This window comes from Numenius arquata, chromosome 24 (genome assembly GCF_964106895.1).
Source record: "Numenius arquata chromosome 24, bNumArq3.hap1.1, whole genome shotgun sequence".
NCBI classification, from domain to species: Eukaryota; Metazoa; Chordata; class Aves; order Charadriiformes; family Scolopacidae; genus Numenius; species Numenius arquata.
The window spans coordinates 705,921-725,873 of NC_133599.1; the positions used below are offsets into that span (position 1 = coordinate 705,921).

A 19,953-nucleotide genomic window follows, 5' to 3' on the forward strand; every position below is an offset into this window, starting at 1 on the left:
CCGCTGGAAGGGGATGTCGTCTCGGCGGAGGTGGCTCTGCCGGAGCCCCGGGCAGACCCAGCCGGGAATCCCGTGTGACGGCGCCGCTCGGGAAGGGGTTCCCGTCCCTGGAGCCCCATCGCCCCGCTCGCCCTCCTGCCGCCCGTGACGGGCTCCCCCGGAGCGGCTGCGCATCCCCCGAGGCTGACAGCGGCGGGGTCCCCCCCGGAGCCACCCCCCGCCCCGCTCCGCCCGAGCTGGCAGCCATCCCGCCCTGTGCACCGGGTAACGGCGGGACGATGCGGAGCTGAGCTCCCGCACCGCCCACCGCGGCTCCCCCCCCCCCCATCTCCCCCCGCACCGGGGCGGCCGGCGGAAGGCGGGGGGGAGCGGGGGGGAGCGGGGCGGGCGCGGGGCGGGGCGGGGCGGCGGGGCTGGGACCGGCTCGATGCTGCCGCGGGTCCGCGCCGCCGTGGCGCAGCTGGTGGCGGGGCTGGGCGCGGGGGCGGGCGCGGAGCCCCCCGCCGAGCCCGGCGGCGGGGACGGGGGGTCGCCGGTGAGCCCCTCCTTCTGCCGGCCGGCCTTCCTCCAGCTGAGCCCCGAGGAGCTCCGCCGCGCCGACGATCACACCGGGCGGGCGGTGCAGAGCCCCCGCGACGGCCGCCGCCGCCTGCCCTGGAGCACCGGCTACGCCGAGTGAGCGGGGACCGGGAGCGGGGAGGGGGCGCGGGTGCCCTCGGGGCCGCCCGGGGCGGGCGGGGGCTTTGCGGCCCCGGGGGGGGTTGGGGGGGGCAGCGCTCGGTCCTGGGGAACTGAAGCGGGCGGCCGGCGGTGCGCTGCGCCGGTCCCTGCGGAGGAGCGGGCGGGGAGGTCGCTCTTTGCCGGCTGCGGGGGCGCCATCGGCGCGGGGAAGGCTCTTCCCCATCCCCGAGGGCTTCAAGCGCTTCTGTCTTTTTTGTTCTCTGCGCTTCTCTGCGCAATCCCCGGTGTCGCTGGTGGGGAACTGACACCGAGGGGTGAAGGAACTGCCGCGGCTGTCGCAGGACTCGGGGGGGGAGGGAATTGAAGCTGTTTGGGAGTGGGACCCGAGTTCAACTTCCCCTGCCGGGGCCTGATTCTCTTCTCCTTTCACTCGCTGCGAGTTTCTCCCCTAACTGAAGGCAGGTGGGGAAGGTCAGGCTTTGAAGGCCACCTTTGCTGCTCAATGCTGTCAGTCCCTTCCCAAATCCCTTGCTCAAGCTGATCTTCCTGATATCCAAGAGCTTTTTGAGATGTTAATTTGTGCCAGAAGACACCGGGGTAGGAGTACCTGGAGCAAAAACCACCCATAGCAAAAACCATTCTCTGCTCAGCAGCAAGACTTCTCTTCCATCTCCCAAGACTTCTTTCTGCAAACCACTTGAAAAGCCTGTGCCCAAAGAGCTCATCCTGTTGTGTGTGTTCACAGCTTTCTCCCGTGAGCAGGTTTTGCAATCTCGACCTGAAATCTGCTTTGCCAGCACAGGCTGCAAAAAGTTAGTGTGAATCTTTTTTGCAAAAGTTCTGGTGTTTTCATCTTCATCTCCTTCTCTGAGATACCTGCTCTCTCTGAGAGGTGCTGGGTGCGATGGCAGCAAAAAACCCCAGCTTTTCCTGGTCCCCTCCCTCAGGGCGGGGGACGGCTGCTCTCCCCCGAACCCAGCTGTGCTGGTGAGTGCTGCTGCTGGCTCCAGACCAACCCCTGCAACTGGTCTGGGATGTCTCCTCGCCTGGCAGCTGCTGCTGCCCCAGACATGACAGGAGCACTGTGGAGAGCATCCCCAGGAAACTGGGGGCACAGATGGGGTCCAGGGGGGATGAGGTGCTGTGGGGTGGCCTCTGCCGGAGCGTGGTGTGAGAGAAAGAGCCTTTACACTTTGTTTCCTCCCGTCAGGGTGATAAATGCAGGGAAGAGCCAGCACAATGAGGACCAGGCGTGCTGCGAGGTGGTGTTTGTGGAGAGGAGGCCCAGCCCCAGGGGCCGGCTGCCGTCCAGGGAAGGTGGCGAGGAGCTGGATGGGGTGAGAGCCGGGGTGGCCGTGCACAGGCAGGGAGGATGCCCAGTGGTAGAACAAGACAAGGGGCACATGGCGATGTGTGTGCACCACTGCCTCCCTGGGAATTCCCTCAGGTCCCAAACCAGCTGCCCCTGCTCCCTGCCAGCTCCTGCCTTTGTCCTTGCTGGCCCACGCCAGGGCTAGCTGGCCCAGGGAGGCTGCTGCCCCATGTGCCCTAGCAGGCTGTGGAGGTGGCTGCCACGCTGGCCCTGTCGTGCCTTCCCTTCAGAGGAGCCAGCTCCTAGAGATGTGCTGCTGGCAGCACGAGGTGTCTGACGCCAGGCTGGGCTGGAGCCAGGGACCGGCCGTGCCCGGACACCCCTGACCAGCTGCCCACATCGCTCCTCCTGCGCTGGGCTGGGTCCTGCCAGATGGAGGCAGAGCCCCGTGTCACTGTCCCCAGCTGGTGACCCCAGCTGCTCCGAATTCCCCATGCCATCTGCTTCCTCACAGGCTCCCTAAACCTTCCCGTCTCTCCCCGCAGGGCAGGAAGGGTTTTTATTTCCACTACTGGGCCTTGTTTGATGGCCACGCGGGCAGCGGTGCTGCTGTCATGGCATCCAAGAGGCTCCATCTGCACATCTGCGAGCAGCTCCGGGAACTGGTGGACATCCTGCAGGACCCTTCTCCGCCTCCCATCTGCCTCCCGCCTGAGACGAGGGCTGGCCTCGTGGAGCCGAGCCGGGTGCCCCTCGCAGAGGACGACGGGGAGGTCCCCAACAATACCATGCCACGGTTTCACCTGGAGAAAGCGGTCTCTCACGAGAGCCTGGTGATCGGTGCCATCGAGAACGCCTTTAAGCACATGGTGAGCGAGCCCCTGCCTGCGGGGACACCCCGGTATCGCCTGGGAGCATCTCTTTGCTGTCCGTGTCTGCAGTGACTTGTGCCTCCCGGCAAAAGGCAGCTCTGCAGCGAGGCTGTGGGCTCCTGCAGGACAGTCTTGGAGAGGGCACTATGAAGCTCTGCCGTATTTTGTGGGGTCAGGACACAGAGGCTTTGGGCCCTGGACCTGTGTGGGGGCTCCATTGCGCTTCATTCCAGCAGTCCCAGCTGCTCCCCTCCTGTCTTGCTCTTTCCTGCCCACTCCACTGCCCTGGTGAAGCCACGTCCCTGTGGGGCTGCCCCACAGGACCCCTTGCCTCCACCCCAGCCCCGCAGTCAGCCCTCGGCCACGTGGACTGGCAACCGCTCTCCACCTGGAGCAGGGTCTCGGCTTGGCCAGTGGCCGAGGTGCTGCCGGAGCAGCCAGGCACTATTTTGGGCTGCTTTCATCTTTGCTTGCCGGCCTGGGGCCACCCCCCCGCCCTGCCTTGAGCTGCTCTCTGTCTCCCCAGGACGAGCAGATCGAGCGGGAGCGAGCGTCCCAGCGCCTGTCCGGGGGCTGCTGTGCCCTGGCTGCCGTCTACCTCATGGGCAAGTTCTACGTGGCCAACGCCGGTGACAGCAGGTACGGCCCCCCCATGCAGCCCCTGCCTTTCATCCAGTGACCAGGAGCACCCCGGCAGAGCAGGTGGTGCTGGAGCACGGCCAGCGAGGAGCACCCAGCTCCATCCCTGGAGCTCCCTAAAATCTTGGGGAGGGCAGAGGCAGCAGGATGGGGCAGAGCCACCCCCTGCCTTCCTGCACGCCCTGGCGACAGTGTCCCCTGCCATGCTCTCTGCATTTCCCTGGTGCACAGAGGGGGCTGCAGAGTCTGGGACTTGCTCCCTTCATTCCCAGCAGTGTCCTGGCTGCTCCCCAGATGGCTCTGGATCACACCCCAGCCCCTGCTGCCAACGCTGGCCTGGGCTGCAAATTGGGGAGTGAAAATTACCCCTCAGCAAAGCTTTCAGCAAAGTGCAAGAAGTCAATTTAGGGCACACTCCATACCAGTGAACTCCTTCAGGAGAAGGACATGCAAATCTATGCGCAGACAAGTCCTGTGGGAGCTTGGAGCCCAAGGATTTTGACTGGTACCTGCATTTCCTTGGGTGCGTTGCTGTAATTGCACCGGGGTGTGTTCGTATCCCCCAAGCAATGCCAGGGAGGCAAGTCCACCTTACGCTGAGGCTGAAGCTGGGTTGAATTGCTCTGTATTTACTGCAGGATTAGCTTGTCCCCAGCAGTGTCACACCAGCAAATATAGGCTCTGCAAATTGTCTCAGGCTGGAGGACTTGCTCCCAGCTCTGGGACAGAGGAAGAGGAGATCCTTCGTGCCTCTGCTTTTGGCGCTGGCTGTGTGGGACGGCCGTGTGTGCGGGGTCCCGAGGCTGTAACCGTGCCTCTGGGCGACGGTCTGGGGTCCCTCCTTGGGCATCAGATGCTGCCAGAGTCCGGCCCAGCCAGCCCTAGGCAGGACAGTAAGTGGGGCAGCTGAGCCACCGGTGTTGGAGATCCTCCGTCCTCCCATGACCTCCAGAAGCATCTCATAATCAGACTTTTATTTTTTTTTTAACACATCGATTAATCAGGCCAGCTCCCGCAGCCAGCCCCAGTGCTGGTGTGGGCCGGACGCTTGCACCCGTGTCCTGTTGCTGGTGACTTCTGCTGGTCCCGTGTGCGGCTCCCCTGGAAAGGAGGGTTTGCCACTTTCGTGCTGCTCCTTTTCCAACCATATCCTGTCCTTTGGTTTGCTCTGCTTCATTCCCCTCTGCCCCATGCTTCTCTTCCATTTTCTCTTGCCCCCTGTCCTGTGCAGGAGGGATGCCTGCCTGGGGCCGGGGGGCGTTAGCGGCAGCGGAGCCAGCAAGCAGCCCCCCGGGGGCTGGGAGAAGGACAGGCAGCGGAGGGGAAGGGGCTGCATCTCCCAGGCAGGGAGTCAGCCCCAGAGCCAGGCTTAGCTCCCCCATCACCTCTCCTCTAATCTCATCCTTCCATGTTTCATTGCAGGGCCATTATCATCCGTAACGGGGAAATCATTCCAATGTCCAGGGAGTTTACTCCAGAGACAGAGAGGCAGAGGCTGCAGTTTTTAGTAAGAAAGACCTTTCTTTTAACCTCATTCCTGCTGAACCGCCTCCCAGCCCCCTCGTGCTGCCAGCCGGGGGCAGCCCCACTGCTGGGACCTGCTGACGGCACTGGTCCATCCTGGCCAGCTCACTGGGCTGGGAGGCCATGCCAGGATGTGGGGAGATGCCCCGCTTACTGGTGTGGGGGCATCTCGTGGCTGGTGGAGCCCTGGTTTGCTGCGGGGTCAGTGTGAGGGGCCGTGCCTGTGAGCTGGGGGGTCCTGGGCTCGGGGCATGGGGCAGCTTTGGTACGGTTGCATGGAGCCACTTCGGTCCATCCTGTCCTGTCTCCCCCTGGGAATGGGGACCATCACCTGCCTGGAGCGGGCATCACCAGGGGCTGCGGAGCACCGGGCCGGCTGCTGCGGTGACCGGGGGGGACTGTGACTCTGCTCCCACCACCCGTCGTGCTCTCTTGCACGGCTGAAGGAGCCGCAGCGCTTGCACTGAGTCCTAGTTTCTTCCCCGGCTGCTCCCTGGGGAGGGAGGGAGCTGACGTGTTCCAGCGGTTTCTAGTTTTCTCCCTGAAAGCTCCCTGTCCTGCCTGGCCTGGCCGAACCCCCCCCGTGCCACACAGGGAGCCTTTTTAAGGTTATAAAGGCCTCTCTGACGGCAGCAGAGGGGAGGAGGCGTTTGTGTTGGAGGAGGTCTTGCTGGATGTGATTTCCTGGCTTGCAACGTACTTGGAAAAACACTGAGGCGTTTTTTCTTGAGTCTATTTTTGAATGACCGAGAGAAGGGAGCTGCTGTGCGTGGGATCCTCCCCAGCCGGCTGCGATGGGCAGGGGGCCAGGCGCTCGCTTGCCCTGCTGTACGGTGCCCAGGCCCCCCCCCGGCACGGGACGGGGCTCTCCGTGCCTCTGCACCAAACCCTCCCGTGTTCCCGAGGGCTCTCCTCCTTTCCTTTGCCTCTTTCTTCCTCCATCTGCATTTTCCAGCGCTGTCCCTGTTCCCAGTCCCCCGCACGCTGTGCTCTGGGATGCCATGGGCTGCGGGTGCTGCCCCGGGAAGGGGTTCTGTGCTGCTGCTTGTCCCTTGTCAGAGCCGCAGCTGGGACACGGTTTCTGAAGAGATCCTTTTCCTCGAGCGAGTGCCGTGCCCTGTGCTGAGCTTGGGGTCCTGGGACGTTTGTGGCTCTGACTCCCTCTGGGCAAATTCCAGCTTCTCCTGGAATTTGCTGGGGTTTGATCTCTTTTGGAGATCCTTATTTCCCAAAACTCTTCATGCAAAAGCTTCCCCTTCTTGCTGGGTGTTGGCATGGCAGTCCCCAGCTCGTCTCCCCTTGGGGTGCAGCACAGACGGGTGGTTGGGAGCTGCTTTACCCCCACCCGTTCCCCTTGCAGCAGAGCAGCTGATGGTGCCCCCAACACGAAACACCGCAGCTGAGGTCCTGGCAGGCTGGCGGGTCCCCTGCCCGGTGCCGGTGCCCGGTGAGGTGCTGTGGGTGGTGCCCGCCGGCGATGCCGTGCAGATCCCGCTCTCCCGGCCCCCAGCTGAGCCGCTGTTTCATCCCGCAGGCGTTCCTGAGGCCCGAGCTGCTGGGGAAAGAGTTCACTCACCTGGAGTTCCCCCGCAGGATCCAGCCCAAGGAGCTGGGGAAGAAGATGCTGTACAGAGACCAAAACATGAACGGCTGGTAACTCCCCAGCCTGCCCTGGCAGGCTCCATGCGGTGCTGGGGTCCCACTGCGTGTGGCTGCCCAGCTCCAGCATCCCTTCCTGCGGGGGGGTGGTGGCACTCAGGGTGTCTGGGGCTTGATGGGGCCTCGTCCCAGGGGGTGCTGTGTCCTGGGGGGCAAGGGAGGTGCTGGAAGCCTTTACCTGCTGATGCCTTGTCTCTGGCTTATTTTAACCAGGGCTTACAAAAAGATAGAAGAGGATGACCTGAAGTTTCCACTTATCTATGGGGAAGGCAAAAAGGTGAAGTGCTGTGGCAGGAGCTGTGTGGGGGTCGCTTCCCACCTGCCTTCACTGAATCGGGGCTTTCCAACCCGTTTTCACTAGTGCTGTCACTGCTCCAATGCCACCAGTTCTCAGCTGGGAATGGAGATGGAGATGAAGTGGCTTAAAGTTTTCTTTTGATTTCGCCAATCTCCAGGCTCGGGTGATGGCCACCATTGGGGTGACGCGGGGCCTGGGAGACCACGACCTCAAGGTGTTCAGCTCCAATATCCACATCAAGCCTTTCCTCTCCTGTTTCCCAGAGGTGAGCCTGGCTGCTCCGCGCCCAGCGTTCCTCCAATGGCCAGAGCTGGTCAGGGTGACCAGATCCATGGTGCTCCCGGTGCAGCAGGAGCCTCCTCTGCCTTCTGCCCCTCACCCTTGCGTCTCGCCCCGTTGTTTGCCAGGTCAGGGTTTACGACCTCACGCAGTATGAGCACTGCCCTGACGATGTTCTGGTCTTGGGCACCGATGGGCTCTGGGATGTCACCAATGACAAGGAGGTGGCTGGTGTGGTGATGGAGGTGCTGACGGGCTACGAGCCCAATGACCCATGCAGGTGAGCAGCAAGTGGGCAGGGGGATGAGCATGTCCTGCACTCTAACACCTCCCTTTAGCCTTGTCCCTGTGAGCAGTGTCGTGGCCATGTGTCCCCCTCACCTTGGGGCTGCTGCTCCACACATGCAATGCTCCCCTGGATGTGCGTGTCTGAGCTCAGATCTCTCCGGGGACACTTTCCGGCACCTCTGGCTCCTCCAGCTTCTCCTTCCTTGCCAGGGCTGGCAGGATGCTGTGTCAGGGAGTCTGTGGGGCCTGGGGTGGCTGCTGAGCCGCGCTGTGCTGTGCCCCCCAGGTACACCATGGTGGCCCAGGAGCTGGTGGTGCGGTCCAGGGGGATGCTGAAGGAGCGGGGCTGGCGGCTGGCCAATGACAAGCTGGGCTCCGGCGATGACATCTCTGTCTTCGTGATCCCTCTGGGTGGCCCGGGCAACTACACGTGATGCCCAATGTTCCCTGGGGCAGCAGGGCTGGCCTTGCCTGGACGGAGACGAGCGGGACACTGGCGCTGCCTCGGGGCCACCTCTCCCCACAGCACTTCTTTCTGAGCCGACCTCGAGTAAGAAACCTGGAGCCTCTGTCTGTGCCCCTGCCCACAGCATCCCCCTCCATCTGCTGCTCCAGCCCCGGGGGAGATGGAAGGGCCTGGACAGAGAGTGGGGACAGGGATTGGGGGATGTTTTCCGTGCTGTCACTTTCTGATAGCTGTGAAAAGCCTACAGGCTCCCTGGCTTCTTGGTGTGTCCTGCCCCTCGCCCTGGGGCTCGGCTGCGCTGGTTCCAGCAGTGTGCGGTGGCCGTCGCGCTGGTGGGGCACTCGTACCTGGAGAAGTGTCTGCTGCTGCTGCGGTCACCTCCTCTCCCCCTGCCCTGTGACACTTGCACCAGCGACACCGGAGCTGGCACTAGGACGGGCTGTAGGGCTGGGGTGAAACGTTGCTGGCCGCTGGGCCACGCTCAGCCTGGCAGAAGCCTGGTTGTGGGTGGTGTGGTGGTGGGCCAGCCCCACACTGACACCCCAGCTTTGCGCTTGCCCTCCCCGGCCCCTCACGCCTTCGTCCCAGCCCTTTACCTTGTCCTAGTGTCCGGTGTGGGAGGCTGGGATGGCGATCGGGGGCTGCGGTGCACCGAGAGCCCCCGGGAAGGAATGAGCCTCTGCGCTTGCAGTGGCTGAGCCCCCGGTTCTGCCCCCGCCCCTCTTCATGCCCGGGATTGCTGCTCTCTTTGTGGAGCCAATTATTTATTATTAACTGGAGAGCTGAGCCGGGAAATGTCTACATCCTTCCTTGGTGCGGGGAGGCTGTATGGATGTACGTCTGTACTTCTGAGCGGCGTGAAGTTGGCCGCTGCCGGAAGCGGTGCCGGAGAGAGCAGCCCTGTCAGCCCAGCTTAACAGCTTAAAGGTGCTGCGCGGATCTGCTTAGCCCGGGGCTGGAAACCCACAATGAGAGCAGCTTGGTTGTGAGCCGGGGGGAGGAAGGCAACTCCCTCCTTTTTCTGTGGCAGCAGTTGATCTCCGCACGGGTTCTTACTCTGCATCGCTCTGACCTGGGGGATGCATTTCCTGGACCTCTGCAGAGCGATGCATCCTCCCGAAACGTGAGGGATGGTCCCACCCTGGCCACGGGGTGACGGGGGGAGCTGGGCCCTGGCCCCTTGTTTTGGGAAGGCTCCGTGGCACCGGTGGTCGGTGTCCTGCTGTCGCTGGGTGCAGCCAGCACTTGTCAGGTGTCACCTCTGCTGAATGTTGTTTGTCTCTTGTAATCAGTGAGATGTAAATAAACTGGGCACACTTAATGGGAAGCGAAAGTTATCCAGTGCGAGATTTTAACCTATTGACATCTCCTGTGCTGAGGGGAGCAGGGAGCGATACCGGGGCTGGGAGCCTGTCCTTGCGTAGCACCGTGTGTTTAAATAAAGGTTCTGCCACTCACAATCCCACTTCAAAGTCTTTCTTGCAGAGCTCCTGCAAAGACGACTTACCTAAAAGCCAATTAGCTCTGATTAATTTATGTAGGCAGGTTTGGTAGCAAATAGGCCCAGGGAGGGCCATGTGAGCTGCTGTCCCTCTGCCCTTGGCGCTGCCCAGACCCCATGGAGGGTCCCTCCCGGGCTGGCTGGGGGTCACAGGTCCATGTCCCCCTAACTCCACCCAGACCCCCTACTGCTCCTGATGCTCACGCGTGTTTTCCCCACACCACCACCAGCTCCCCCCACACTGGTTGGCACAGCCCTGTTGCAGCTCTTCAGGCTGGTGGCTGAGAACTGGCCCCGCTGTTCCAGGTCACTGCCTGGGAGCTGCTGGATAAGGCAAGGGGCAGAGCCGGCATTTAAAGCTTCCTCTGTGGTTCCCTTTTTTACTAAGGAAACATTTCCTTTGGAACCAGCTCCTGGCCTGGGGTTGATAAATTAAGAAAAATTGTCTCCGAGCTCTTAAAATAGCAGCAGTTTATGAGCCTGGGTCTGGGCCAGGACCCTGGGGCTGCCTTTCCCTGGCTGAGTGACAGGGACTCAGCCCTGCAGCTGGGGCGTCGTGGGGAGCAGCAGCCGCCCGGTGCTCCCTTGCTGAACCCCGTAGCGGGCAAGGAGGCCCTCAGCACTGGGGTCACCTCAGCGTGGGGCCCAACATGTCACAGCCCCCCTCTGCCAGTGCCCCTGCGGAGGGGAGTCGAGATCCTGGGGAGAGGGCATGTCCCTCACCCCCCCGCTGTGTCCCTTAGGGGGGAAACGGGGCCTTCCTCGAGCAGCCGATGGGGCAGCACAGAGGGTGCAGGGGGGATGCAAAGGGGCTCGGCTGCTGCCCCCCTGGGACCTGCCCTCCCCGGCAGAGCTCGGCTCTCGCCAGCGCCGCCAGAAATAGCGCTCATGGGGGAAAGGCGTCTCCCCGAGGGATGCTCCGGTGGCGGGGGATGCCTGGCTGGGGCTAAAGGCTTCGCCCTTGGTCCCACCTGGAAGGGGTTTTGGGAGCGGCAGCGCCGGCATCGCCGCTCTCCCTGCCCGGAACCCTCCGGGGAGCCCGGGCTGGACGGAGGCACCCCCCGCCCGGGACCGGGACCGCCGGCTCGGGATCCCCCGGGGATGCCCCTGCGGGGACACAGCGGCGGGTCCCGGGGGTCCCTGGAGCAGAGGTGAGACTGAGACAGCAGCAGGGCTCCGGCACCCTCCTCCGGCTGGGCCGGGCTCAGCGCTGCCGCCCCGCCCGCTGCGGGCGGCCCCCGGACGGGGCGGTGCCTCCCGGGGCCGCGCCGCGGAGCCGGGACCGGGAGCGGAGCCGGGACCGGGAGCGGAGCAGCGGCGGAGAGAGGTGCGGGCTGGGCTGGGGTCCGGGGTCCGGGGGGGCTGAGAGGCGTGGGGCACTGCTGGGGGGGGGCGGGAAGCGGGGGCTGGGTTCAGTGCTGGGGGCTGGGCAACTGGGGTGTGGGGGTACCGGTGGGGTGTGGGGCTACTGTTACTGGCAAGGTGTGGGGTCAGAGCTGGGGTCTGGGGGAACTGGGGTCTGGGGTTACTGGTGGGGTATTAAGTTAGTGGTGGAGTCTGGGGGAACTGGTAGGGTGGGGGGGAATTGGCGTGTGGGGTTACTGGTGGGGTGTGGGGTGCAGGGCACTGCTGGGGGAGCAGGGCATGGGTGTGGGTGCCCCAGATGGGCTGGGTGGGGCGCAGCGGGACAGGGTGGGATCCCTGGGATGGGGTGGGGGTCCCTGGGTGTGGAGCAGGGATGGGTCAGCGGCAGTTTGGCCACTGTGGGTTGTCCCTCGAGGGCAGCGCCTTGGGCCGTGGGTCCCAACTCGCGGGTGCCGCCCAGGCGGGGCTCCCTGCTGCCCCCCAGCCAGTGACTGACCCGGGCCAGGCTGGGGTGAGAGCCCAGGGGCTGCTGCCCTGTCCCTCCATCCCTCCCACACCCCCCGCTCCAGCAGCATCCCTATGCGCTGCCTTGCTTATGGAGCGGCCGCTCGGTGTTTTCGTCAGAAAAAGGAAAAAAGTTCCCTTTGCTTACTGCTGAGCTCATTTTTAAACATTTGTATTAGGGGGGCTTGCGGGGAGGAGAAATAATTGTGTAATGTCTTAGGAGCAAGGGAGCATTCCAAAAGCATGACTGCGCGGCCCTTTCCAGCACTAACAATCTGGCAGCCAAATCTTCCCAGCAGCCGCCACCCCCCCTAAATCCAGCCTTGGCCTCTCGACACCCCCGGGAAACTGGGAGTGTGATCCTGGGTTGTTTCCAGGGGATGGGGGGTGGGCTGGGATCCGGCTGAGCCCCCCGGCGGGGTCCCCACCGAGGTGCTGGGGGTGCGCAGCCGGAGACGGGGAGGTCGCGGCTTTGTCTCTCTGTGTCTCACTGAGACATTTTATTTTCATTTTGCCGAGTGCTTTTTGGTGTCCAAACAGTTGCAGTTTATGTTCAGCTCCTCCTCAGCTCCAAGCAGCGTAGGTAGAGACTGTGAGATTTCACGGACTTCAGATTGAATCCCTGTTCCTGACAACTCCAGCTTCTCCAGGGAAACGTTTCTTTTTAAGTGGAAAATAAGCCAAGTCACTGTCTTCCAACAGGTTATCGGGAGCGTTTAACCAGGCTCACCTCCTAACTTGCTGTTTGCACTGGAGAGGCGTATTGACATGAAAAGTAAGGAATGTATTAGCAAATATTGATCGGCCCTGGGGCAGCGGCAGTCAGGCATTGCCCAAGCACAGGCAGCTGCTGAGATTGTGGCCTGTTACGTGAAGCTCTCAGTGAGACACTTGTCTGCCCTGAGCCTGGGGAGGCTGTCACTTCCGCGGGAGGTAAAATAAGAACATGGCATGATGTCCTCTGGAAAAGGAGGTAAGGGCAGGCAGCATTCTCCCACAGAGCTCAGGCGCTTGTGGTTCAAGCTTTGTTTAGGCTTTAAAATTCTTCTGTTCCAAGTCCCTTTCTCTGTTTTGCTTGTGGATGTTTTTGTGGCTTTAGCAATGAAAACAAGCCGGCCTGGCCACTGTGCTCGGGTCTGGGCAGCTGCACTTTGCTGCTCTCTGATGCCCCCTCCCCAAAGAAAGTTGGGGAGTTTCCCTCCTCAGTTTTAGGAAAAAATTAAGCACTGAGTTCGAGCCCTATTTTTGATGATCACTTGTCATTTGGATATGGCAGGTCTAGGTCCTAAGAAGGTTTCAGGCAGCTTTCCTGGGGGTAAATGCAGCCACTTCCCTCGGCGCTCGGTGCCAGGGGTTGGCAGTGGGGGCCAGGGGCCGGGGGGGCTGGGGGCCCGAGTTCTGCCCTGCCCGTGGTGTTTCCTCTGCTCTTCGCTTCAAGCCCTTTTCAGACCTTACTTCTCTTCTGCATAAGAGTCCCTCTGACACCCGGGACACTTGCTGGGACACTTCTCCTCTGCTACCCTGGCCGTGACGTACGTGTCTCGGCAGATTAATTTCCCCTCGATGGGCGTTCCTGTCAGATGTTAATTTGGGTGTTTTTTGCTGCACGAGCTGTGCCAGCAAGTCCTACAGCTGCAACCGTTCCTGCTGTGAAACAGCACTGCGGGGGTCTCTGCTGGTGACCCCTGTGCGTCCGTCATTCTGTCCCCAAACGCCTTCAGCCCCCTTCCAATTACTTTAACCTGGGGACAGCTGTGACCTTGACTCACACACGCTTTTTTGGGGAGTCCCAGCTTGTGGCGATGGGAGCCATGAGCTGTTGGTGGGGCGGGAGGAGAGCTGCTGGGGGGGCTCTGGCGGGAGGCGCCCCCGGGGCTACGGCAGCACCCGCCGTGGCCTGGGGTTGCCCAAAGCGGCTCTTGTTTGCCCAGTGGCTCCTCTCCGGGGGCCTGTCCCGAGGTGCCCTTGCCTGGCGTGCCGGGGCGGTGGCAGCAGCCCTGTGCACACACAGGGCCATGTTTAGAAGTGGAGACAGCCTGTCCTTGGCTGCGCCGGTCGGTTAGAAAACATTGTCTGTGTTCCCTGCTCTGGGGATGCTGCGAGCAGCCTCGGGTCTCCTCTGTGGTGGGGGCTGCGCAGCCTGAGCTGAAGGGGTGTCTTCTGGGGTTTTTGAAATGCAGTGACGTGCCTGGAGCCCGCTCTGTGCTGCATTAGCCCAGGGGAGAGTTAAATCAAGCCAGTCCAACTGAGCACTTGGATGCTTTTGTTTGTGAAACCATTGAAAAGTTTAGCAGAGCCAAAGGCACAGCAACGCCAGGAAGGTCTTGGTCTGGTTTTCCTTCTGTGGTTGTGTCGCGGTGCCAGGGGGTCTGGGCAGGTGCCAGGGCTGGGGGGTGATGGGCTGGTTGTTCCCTGAGCCTCCAGTCCAAGGGGAGTGAATGGAGAGAGCTGCCGGGGCAGAGAGGCATTTTCTGATCATTCAGACAGGCAGCGGGTAAGAAGATGCTCGGGGGCAGGAACGTGAGCCCCGGGCCGGTTCTCCTGCCACTGGCCAAGAAGATCACTGGGGTGATGGCAGCGGCTGCTCGAGTGCTGTCGGGGGGCCTGACCCTCCTCACTCTGCTCTCCTCTGCTCCTTCAGGAGGAGGAGGTTTTGTTTGGAGTGGGATGTATGGGGGGAGCTGGCCCTGCTGTGACAGCAGTGCTGGGGATGTCCCTGCGAAGGGGGTGTCCCTGCGAAGGGGCTGCTCCCCAGCCTGTCTCTGTCCCCCCAGCCCCGGCTTCGGGGTTGTGCCTCCGGGCAGGGCTGTGGCAGAGCAGAAATGAGCTGTTTTGGCTGCGGGTGGTGCGACGGGTCCGGCCGGGGTGGGGCCGGCAGCAGCAGCGCTTGGGAATTTCTGCCTCGGAACAAAACCCCTCTGTTGGCTCCGGGAGCTCGAGCCTCACCAAGGAGGTTTGTTGGAAGATTCCTGTCCCTCACGCGATTCCTTCTTCAAAGCGTTAACCTCTTTCTCTGCCGTTTCCTGAGATCCCCAAGCAGACACTGGATGACAGATGCATCCTGCTGCCAGAGGAATTCCCCTTTTCCTGCTCAGCAGGAACTTCACATATTGAGGCACGAAGCTGGGAGAGGCCAATAACGCCAGGGCTGTCCTGGAGCCCTGCCTGCTTTAATGGTGATGGCTTCAGAGTAGCTGCTCGGAAGCAGAGCAGAGCAATTTGATCCCATTTTGCAATTTCTTGCTGTGCTGAGGGAGCTGCGGGCTCAGGCCAGGCTGGTGCTGTCACTGCGGGCGCTGCCGGCAGCGATGGCAGGGATGGAACCCCTGCCCGTCCCCGGTGCCCACCGCGGGGGCCCGGCGGGGTTTGGCGGTGCCGCTCTGCGGGAGGTGCCGGTGCGAAGTCGCTGCTCCCTGTCGTTATCTCTGTGGATGAGCAGGAGGAATCTCCAGTGAGGTATCACCCAAAGCGCTGCTTACGCCCAAAACCCACGGCTGCTGTGGGGCCGGGTGTGATTGCCCAGCGCCTGGGCACCCTCTGCTCTGCTGTGACCCGGGTGGGTAACGCTCGGCAGAGTTTAAAATCTGAGTTTCAATGTCTGATGTGGGCAGACATTGTGTCCTTTTAATCATTTGCCCTGCTGGCAGTTGTGGTGAAGCTCTCCTCCTCAATTCAGCTCCGCATTTTCCACTCTCCTTCATCCGCTCGCGGTCTGGGAACAGCGCAAGGCTCTTTGTATCGGGCACCCCTGTCCCAGGGCATGGCCTCGTCCTGCCGAGTGACGAAGCTTCCCCTGGCAGAGGAGCTAATTCCTCCCTGAGCAGAGTGACACTGGCCTCTGGCGCCGGTGCCGTGCCGCTGGCTCGTGGGGTGAGGGCACGGAGGGGGCAGCCCCGCTGGGGAGCACAGCGCTCGCAGCCTCCTCACCCCGCTCGCCCCTGCACACCGGCTCCGGGTTAGTAATGGGCTATTTCTGGGCCACTCTCGTGAGTAATGGAATGAGCTGTGCTGAGATTTTGGGTGGGGACAGTGCCTCTGCCCACTGAGTCACCGCTCGGCATCACGCCGAGCTTGGGAGCTGCTGGCGCCCGGAGCCGTCCCGGGTCAGGGTGGACACTGGTGGCCGTGGGAAGGAGCTCTGGGTGCGGCGACTCTTCTTGGGTTGGAGCATCCCTGGTTCACCCTCCTGGCCGAGCCGCTGGCTGCAGCACCGCGCTGTGAACTCCCCTGGCTGTTGTTTGAGGTGCGATGGGCATACTGGGCACGGGCAGGTCTCGGTGTCTGTCTGGAAGCGGGGGTTTGTCTCCCTGAGCATCCGCTGTTCCTTGTGCTGCAGATGTGTCTCCTCTGTGTTCTGTGATTAGATTAGCGCCTCCCACACCACCGTCCGTCCTCCGTTTGTCTTTGAGATACGGAGTCGCAAAGCAGCAAATCACAGTTTGCTGTGGGCAAAGGAACTTCCTAAGTAAACGGACTTTTTTGCCCAAGCTCTCCTTTTTCCATGCTGTGGAGATGGTGGCTGGAGGGGGGATGAGCCATTGCTCGGAGGAGGGTGGTGTGTGACGGGGGTGACGGGTGTCTTGTGTCTCCAGGGATACGCTGTCCTCGAGAGCTTTCCCTCCTCAAGTGGCCGGAGACAGCAGACTCCTCTGGTCCTTTTATCTGCCTCCACAACACAAACACCAGGTCTCCTTGGGGTGGGCCCCTGGCTGGCTGCCTGTGCTGGGGGCTGCGGCCAGCCCTGGCCCAGCCGGGATGGGCGGGAGCCGGAGGGTACAAGGAAAGGGGACAGGAGCCGTGCCGGGGTTTCCCCTCCCCGCTCAGCCCCCGGCAGTGGGACCCTTTGGGCACTTCAGGTTTTTTCCTCAACTTTAGTGTTGCACCAATGTGCTCGTCCCCTGTACAGATGTGCTGTCCCACTGGGATGTGTGTTTAACACTGAGGAGCGCCAGATCCTGCCAGACATGGCCCTTCATCCTCGCTCTTCTCACCTTACAAGTACCTGATTACTATTTTTATTAATGGCTCCGCAGCGCTCAGCTGCCACGAACCATTTCCTGCTTCGGCTTGTGAGCCAAAGTGCTCCTAACCTGCAGAGATCCGGGGCCGTGGCAGGATCTGGCCCGGATTTGGGTGAAACCTTTCTCTCTTGTGCCCCAACCCCACGGTCAGTTGGGCAGTTTGGTTTGTGGGAGCTGGGGTGGTCCCCGAGACTCCCCCAGGAGGTTCCTCCAGGCAGGAGCTCGGCGGGGACCTGCTGGGTGTGCAGAGGAGAGGAGCTCTCTCCAGGCCGCGTTTGAAATATGAGTCAACCCCTGAGTCTAATTTCTTAATCCTTCACTTGCAGCTAATTATGATGCAGCCTTACTGGGGATTTTCCTCTTTTCTTGCTTTTTATTTCGGACGGGTGTGGGTGATCGCCCCGGGAGGGAGGGGACAGGCTGTTGGAGCTCGGTGTCGGTGCCCCACTGAGATGCAAAGCCTGCAATGGCCGGGCTTTCCCGACCTTGGGCTCTTTGGACTGGAGCATCGGGGAAGCTGGGGATGGGAAAGAGATTTTGGATGGGGAGGGATGTGATTCCACCACTGCTGGTTTTCTCATGCCTCATTCAGACCCCACGGCAGGCGTTCCGTGACAGCATCCGGGGCGATTCCCAGGCTGGGCTGTAATCTCCTTTTGAAGCTCCGGGGTGCGAAGGCGCAGTTCCACTTGCAGGACGGCGTCCTTTTCACGTGGGGCAGAAAGGAGCCGGCGGGATCGCGGGGCTTCGGCTCTGTTTGCTGAGCGATGGCTGGCAGCTTCCCCCGCTGCCAGCGCCAGCTCTCAGCCGTTCTGTGGCAAAGGCTCCTTTGTCACACGGGCTGGGACCGGGCCAGCCCGGCTCTGGGTGCCAGGTGTGCAGGTCGTGCTCGCCTGGACCACCAAGAGCTTGGCTTGGCACGTTCCTGCCACTGATCATATTATTTGGGAGCTGGTGAGCCTGCCTGGGTGAAACCTGGAGTACGGTTTCTGCCCTGAAGAATTTATAATCTGGAATAAAACCAGTGGGTGTGTGCAGCTCCGAGGTCGTAGGAAAAGCCGTTTGGGTGGTGGCCCAGCGTGGGAGGGGTGGGTGGCCGTGGCCATGCTGCCCGGCGGGGTGGGTTCAGGCAGAGCAGCTCCTCGTCTCGTATGGGTCCTGTCCACAGGCACCGGCACTCGCCAGGGCTGGAGCATCAGGGTGACGGTTCTCCTGGCCGCAGTGATGGAGGTAAATGGTTCTAGTCAGGCTGGTTCTTGCAGTGCCAGTGAGCTGGTGCCCAGGTGGAAGCTGGAGGTGTGTGTGACATGGGCTGGGAGAACCTCTGTCCTGACTGTCACTGGCTGCTCATGCTGGCTGTGCCCCGGTGCCCGTGTCTGGTACCCTCCCGGGCAGTCGTGTGAGAGACTTTGGAGTGCGGGGGGCTAGAGGGGGCTGGGAGCGTGGGCTGCCCGTGGCTACTCTGTCCTGCTCACCTGCTCTTGTCCCCGCAGCGATGGCAGCCATCAGGAAGAAGCTGGTGATCGTGGGCGATGGAGCCTGCGGAAAGACGTGTCTGCTGATCGTCTTCAGCAAGGACCAGTTCCCCGAGGTCTACGTACCCACCGTGTTCGAGAACTACATCGCCGACATAGAGGTAGACGGGAAGCAGGTGAGGACCGTCACGGAGTGCCAGAGCTGTTCGGTCCCCTCGCTCCCGTGGTCCTGCGCTGGCAGTGCCACCACCCGGTGTGTGGTCTGCGGGGCTTGGGGCAGCCCCACGGCTCCCGTGTTTCTGGGTCACCCTGAACCTGCCCCAGTTTGAGGAAGACCATAGCTATAACTGAGGAAAATAAACCTGCTAGCTCCTGCCGAGCTGCTGAGCTGCATCCTCTCCCCTCCCAGGTGGAGCTGGCCCTGTGGGACACGGCGGGACAGGAGGACTACGACAGGCTGCGGCCGCTCTCCTACCCGGACACAGACGTTATCCTCATGTGTTTTTCTATCGACAGCCCAGATAGCCTTGGTAGGGACCAGGGAGCGAGGGGGGACCTGGGGCTCCCCAGGACCGGGTGCTGCTGCTAAACCCCCCGGGGTTCAGGAAGCCCCCACGCTGTCCCTCTGGGGATGCCAGTCCCTCCCCTCCATCTCCTGGCCTTGCGTGCGCTCCAGGAAAACGCTGGGAACTTGCTGGCTTGGTGGAGGTGGTGGGAGCGGAGGATGCCGTGGGGCGAGCTCTGCCCACGGGAAAAGCCCAGCACCGGTTCCCGTGGCTGCTAAGGGGTTGGGGGGGAGCAGCCCCTCGGCTCAGGGGGGTCCATGTGTGCTAATTGCAGAGAACATCCCCGAGAAGTGGACACCGGAGGTGAAGCACTTCTGCCCCAACGTGCCTATCATCCTGGTGGGGAACAAGAAAGACCTGCGGAACGATGAGCACACGCGGCGGGAGCTGGCGAAGATGAAGCAGGTGGGGGGTGCCCCGGGTCCCACTGCCTTGGCCAGTGGCCCCTCTCACCCTGTGCCACCTCACTGGGGCTCCCTGTTGCCGTGCCGGATCCTGGCGCGAAGGGCTGGATGCTCCAAGGGCAGTCACTGTGCTTTTGCTGATATTTTCTGGCGATGTTTGTAATGCTTTCTAGGAGCCGGTGAAGCCAGAGGAGGGGAGGGACATGGCCAACAGGATCAATGCCTTCGGCTACCTCGAGTGCTCGGCCAAGACGAAGGAGGGCGTGCGGGAGGTCTTTGAGATGGCCACCCGCGCAGGCCTGCAGGTCCGGAAGAACAAGAGGCGCCGGGGCTGCCCGCTGCTGTGAGCAGCCCCGCGGGTCCGCAGGCAGCCGCTTGTGCCGGCACCCGCTGCCCGGTGCTGCCGGCGGCCGAAGCGGGACCCCATGGTGCCAGTACCTGCCCCGAACCCTCTGCTCGAGAACTGCCACCCAAGCCTGTGGGGTGTCCCTGCGTGTCCCTGGGGCCGTGAGGGGCCAGTGCCTTCAGTCCCTGCTGCTCTCTATGGGCCGGGCATTTGCATAGCTCTTTGTCACCCTGTTTTGTATCGATCTCCCTGGTTTCACCTCTCCCTGGGGACTGTCGCAGTGTTTGCCCTCCCTCCCGAGCTCCGGGCAGGTGCCGTGGAAGCAGGAGATGCCCCTGGCTGCTGCCCACAGCTCGCCTGTGGGGTCTGCTGGGCCCTGGGGTGCTCTGCCCACCCCCCCCTCGGCACCGGGGTTTTGTATGGACTTGCCCGGGGCAGGTTTCAGCCAGAAAACCTGTGTGTGGAGCCACTGCCAGAAGCGCTCTGCTGCCGGGACCCATGCTGGGGCAGCGTCTCTGCCCAGCTCTGCCAGTAACGCCGCCTGCAAGTCTGCACTGGTCACGGACGTCGCACCAGTAAATTGAACTCGTAATTGGGAGAATAAATGCGAATGGTATTTTAGGAATTGTAACTCCGCTTGCGTGGCATCCTTCTGGCTGTCCAAGCCCCTGGGCTGGTCCAGGCTGCTGCCTGGGGGCCGGGTCCACGTGCTGCGGGTGGGAGGCTTGCTTGGCCCCCAGCACCTCTTGCTTC

At 62.3% G+C, this 19,953-nt stretch overlaps 2 protein-coding genes across 9 annotated transcripts; both read left to right on the forward strand.

Annotated features, from left to right (window-relative positions):
* Positions 1–427: 427 nt before the first annotated feature.
* Positions 428–9,476, forward strand: PPM1J (protein phosphatase, Mg2+/Mn2+ dependent 1J). Of its 3 annotated transcripts, XM_074163270.1 has the most exons (11): positions 428–675; positions 1,892–1,995; positions 2,543–2,724; positions 2,755–2,862; positions 3,392–3,504; positions 4,927–5,011; positions 6,563–6,681; positions 6,901–6,964; positions 7,143–7,250; positions 7,393–7,544; positions 7,839–9,470. In XM_074163270.1, exons 1-11 carry the CDS (start codon positions 428–430, stop codon positions 7,984–7,986), a joined length of 1,431 nt encoding a protein of 476 aa, XP_074019371.1. In that variant the 3' UTR covers positions 7,987–9,470. The 3 variants fall into 3 exon arrangements, with proteins under 3 accessions (XP_074019371.1, XP_074019369.1, XP_074019370.1); XM_074163268.1 differs by having other exon boundaries at positions 1,892–2,018; positions 2,539–2,862; positions 7,839–9,476; XM_074163269.1 differs by having other exon boundaries at positions 1,892–2,008; positions 2,544–2,862.
* A 1,301-nt stretch (positions 9,477–10,777) lies between these two features.
* On the forward strand, positions 10,778–19,829 carry RHOC (ras homolog family member C). 6 transcript variants are annotated; one of them, XM_074163272.1, is made up of 6 exons: positions 10,781–10,846; positions 12,091–12,163; positions 17,903–18,060; positions 18,294–18,414; positions 18,725–18,855; positions 19,028–19,829. In XM_074163272.1, exons 2-6 carry the CDS (start codon positions 12,157–12,159, stop codon positions 19,199–19,201), a joined length of 591 nt encoding a protein of 196 aa, XP_074019373.1. In that variant the 5' UTR covers positions 10,781–10,846; positions 12,091–12,156; the 3' UTR covers positions 19,202–19,829. The 6 variants fall into 6 exon arrangements, with proteins under 6 accessions (XP_074019376.1, XP_074019373.1, XP_074019372.1 ...); XM_074163271.1 differs by having other exon boundaries at positions 10,790–10,846; positions 12,091–12,361; XM_074163275.1 differs by lacking the exon at positions 12,091–12,163 and having other exon boundaries at positions 10,778–10,846.
* Positions 19,830–19,953: the final 124 nt, after the last annotated feature.

What these genes read in the sequence shown, in the direction of transcription:
- PPM1J (XM_074163268.1), top strand. Translation starts at nt 428, where the DNA reads ATGCTGCCGCGGGTCCGCGCCGCCGTGGCGCAGCTGGTGGCGGGGCTG. An exon ending in GTGGCGAGGAGCTGGATGGG is followed by an intron (nt 2,019 to 2,538) that starts GTGAGAGCCGGG and finishes CTCTCCCCGCAG; the next exon opens with GGCAGGAAGGGTTTTTATTT. An exon ending in TCTATGGGGAAGGCAAAAAG is followed by an intron (nt 6,965 to 7,142) that starts GTGAAGTGCTGT and finishes GCCAATCTCCAG; the next exon opens with GCTCGGGTGATGGCCACCAT.
- RHOC (XM_074163271.1), top strand. Translation starts at nt 12,340, where the DNA reads ATGATGTCCTCTGGAAAAGGAG. An exon ending in TAGAGGTAGACGGGAAGCAG is followed by an intron (nt 18,061 to 18,293) that starts GTGAGGACCGTC and finishes CTCCCCTCCCAG; the next exon opens with GTGGAGCTGGCCCTGTGGGA. An exon ending in AGCTGGCGAAGATGAAGCAG is followed by an intron (nt 18,856 to 19,027) that starts GTGGGGGGTGCC and finishes AATGCTTTCTAG; the next exon opens with GAGCCGGTGAAGCCAGAGGA.